Genomic DNA, 3,059 nt, shown 5'->3' with positions numbered 1-3,059 from the left:
ATAAGAGGCATATTCTGCTGAAAAGAAGACCTCAAACCCCAATGCTGGTACAAAAAGCACCACAATATCTTGGTAAAGTCAGATGATATAAGAAAACCCGTGGTATACCATTAAAATTAATACAACATTCCATTAGCTTTGTTTTACATAAGTGTGTTTATTGATCTGTAACATCTAAACTGGTATCGCAACGTATCGAAACTCTTTAGAAAGAGAGAAAACATGTTTCTTTTATAGATAAAATATACATCTCTGTCTGCTCCTCTTATCTACAACGACTTGCAACTATTTACACGCACACGCATCACTGGGCTGACGACCTCGCCTGCATGTCTTCTAATGACTTGGATAGGCTTTGCTAAAGTCCCACGCCTTTTCCTGCTGCTGCTGACTGCCGACGGGAGAGTGCGTACGATCTTCTGCTGATCGTTGGGGTAGATCCTCGGAATCGGATCCACCACCACCACCGCAGTGTGATCCTCGGCAGCAACAATGCTGACCGTGCAGCTGCTGCTGCTCTTTGGGCGAATTCCGACTACCGACGGGGGATGACACTCCACCGGTGAGCTCGGCCCCGAACGGTGCGTCTCCCTTCTTGCGCTTAACGCGCCGGTTCTGGAACCAGATCTTGACCTGCTTCTCGGACAGCCGAAGCCGCGTGGCGATCTCGATGCGACGCAACCGGGTCAGGTACATGTTGCCGGCAAACTCGCGCTCCAGCTCGAGCAGCTGCGTGCTGGTGAACGCCGTACGGATGCGCTTGCTTGACAGCTCATCGTCGATCGTGTACGTCTGGGACAGATCGGTGGAGCGCGTCGGTGAAGGGCTGGCCGAGGGAATGGTGGGCGGTGTACTGGCTGATGCTCCGGCTGCTCCTGCTGCCACGTTGCTCCCGCTGGTCAGTGACTCTACTGGACGGACGGCTAGGTACGGGGCGTACCGTTCCGGTGTCTTTTCGCACCGGTACAGCTTGCGGTAGTAGTCTTCCTTGGGCGATAGCTTCGGCGGTGACACGTCCGTCGGTTGGTACAGCTTCGGGGACAGTTCGGGCTTCAGGTCCGCTTGCCAGAACGGCACAATGGGCTGGTTGGTGGGTGTGTGAGGTAGTGCGGCGTGGGGAAACACACTCGGGGGATGTTGTTGGAGGAGCTGTTGCTGTTGCTGCTGCTGCTGTTGTAATCCGAGCGAGAACAGATAGTTGCCAACGTAGCAGGCGGAGTAGGGCAGGGCGGCTGCTCCCGGCGGTGTTACGGGCAGTTGTGTGAACGGTCCCACGTAAGGGAAGCTTTTCTTCACCGGCGCCGGCTTATCACTGATTAACGAGTCCACTAGAAACGATCGCGACATTTTCGCTGTTTGTGTTCACTGGTTTTTGGGTAGGCACTGAGGTATGAGGTTTGAAGATCACAGAAACTGTTCGACGGAACTCTCAAGCACGTTCCCGGGACACACGAGAACTTCACTTCGCTAGCTCAAATCTCAGACTGCAGTGAAGATCCCATGGTGGGAAGGGTATTTATAGGCGGCCTTCACACACACAAACTACCGAAAGCCAACAGAAAAAAGGTCCTTTTCCCCTACGCTACGGTTAATTCGGAACAGAAGCTACCATTGGTCGGGAGGGATAACGATGAGGATGGCATGATGAGGGATAGGTCAACAACGGTAGAGGGCGATACCTGGCATAGGGAAAACCTCGACAGGGAGCCTGGTCCCGGTAGCAAAGCAGGGAAACTAAGGCAGCCCATTTCCCCCATCAGCAATACAACAGCGATTCGTCACCTACCAGTTTAACAGATGGTCGATGGTTCTGATCCCTTCCCCATCTCGCTCGCCCTATCTCGCTATCCTGCTTCTCTTCCTCTTGTTTTTCATTAGTTATTCATTGCACTTTCCAGTGTCTATCATGATGCCATAAAACGGACTCTCGGTCGAATCGAACTGACGACAAGACGGATGATCTACACACTCGAGCGTGCTGAACTCCGCCCCGTTGGTGGAATAGGAAGCCTATAGGCCTACAGGAGGAACCCTGAAACGATCCTGCAAAGAAGGTGCGCACGGTGTTCTACGGGGAGGAAAAAGAAGTACAGTATAAAGTAGCAAACCTTTCGGTAGAAGCCTACAAACAAAAGAAACCCACTGTGTGCTGTCTTGTAAGTTGCGTCTTTGGTAGACAGTTCGGCGCGACAGCAGTCAGCCGCCAGTGTGTCTGGCACGGCATTTTCTGTGGAGTGGCTTACTATGATGAAGAAAAGGACGATGGTGAAGTTGAACAGCAATACGGGCTGGCTGGCTGGCTGGCTCGTGTTGAATGCTGGCTTCGGGAGTGCCCCCGGGGTAGGTGACAAAAGCGCACAAATCAAAACATTGCTTTGTGCCTGTCGATGAGATCTTAAAGGGCAATTTAATGCCATGCGCTGGCAATTATTAATCGAAAATGTGTTTAACATGCTTTTGATGCCAAAGATGTTAGTTAAAATGAATAGTATTTTTTATTAGAAAAATGAGTTAGACTTTCTACTGATCATAATTGCACACAAAAGAAGGAAAAAACCTCATCCAATCATCCGCCCAAATTTGGCAGCTTTTGCCACATACGCGAAAGGATTGTTCGTGTGTTATTATACTTTCCTTTCCATTCTACACAAAAGGAGTTAATCCTTGTTTTCTCTCTATGATACCGTTTGCAGTGAATCGGAAAGATCCGCCGATGCTGATCATCTTTGGCACAACAACATGGCTGTTTTTGCTGTTGGTTCCCCACCGACGACACGGTACAGTGATTGCAAACGGGCGTGCGTTTTGTTTGGATGTGTTGCACGCCGAATCAAAGCAACCCGCGCGTTAAGCTCTTTTCGTTTGCATTGTGGGGCTTGGGATCGGTGTGTGGGATGTGTGGTAGGAAAGAATTGTTTGCTTTTGAAGGAGATCGGCAAAGAAAGTGTCCGCTTTCCGCTATTGAAGCGTGATTGAAAATGAAATTAATTTCGGAAATCTTTTTTGTGGTTCGCGATGCAGTCAAATAGTGTTTAGTTCGTGTTCCAATGGTAAGCATT

At 50.0% G+C, this 3,059-nt stretch overlaps 1 protein-coding gene across 1 annotated transcript; it reads right to left on the bottom strand.

Annotated features, from left to right (window-relative positions):
* Window positions 1–219: 219 nt before the first annotated feature.
* On the bottom strand, window positions 220–2,477 carry LOC120950150 (GS homeobox 1-like). Its single transcript, XM_040367959.2, has one exon. The coding sequence runs from the start codon at window positions 1,345–1,347 to the stop codon at window positions 337–339; it is 1,011 nt and encodes a 336-aa protein (XP_040223893.2). The 5' UTR covers window positions 1,348–2,477; the 3' UTR covers window positions 220–336.
* Between the last annotated feature and the right edge of the window lie 582 nt (window positions 2,478–3,059).

The sequence above is a fragment of the Anopheles coluzzii genome, chromosome 2 (genome assembly GCF_943734685.1).
Source record: "Anopheles coluzzii chromosome 2, AcolN3, whole genome shotgun sequence".
Taxonomy (NCBI): Eukaryota; Metazoa; Arthropoda; class Insecta; order Diptera; family Culicidae; genus Anopheles; species Anopheles coluzzii.
This window is presented reverse-complemented; position numbering and strand designations above follow the sequence as displayed.

Bases quoted from the DNA above. Each gene is read 5' to 3' on its own strand.
- LOC120950150 (XM_040367959.2), bottom strand. From the start codon at position 1,347: ATGTCGCGATCGTTTCTAGTGGACTCGTTAATCAGTGATAAGCCGGCG.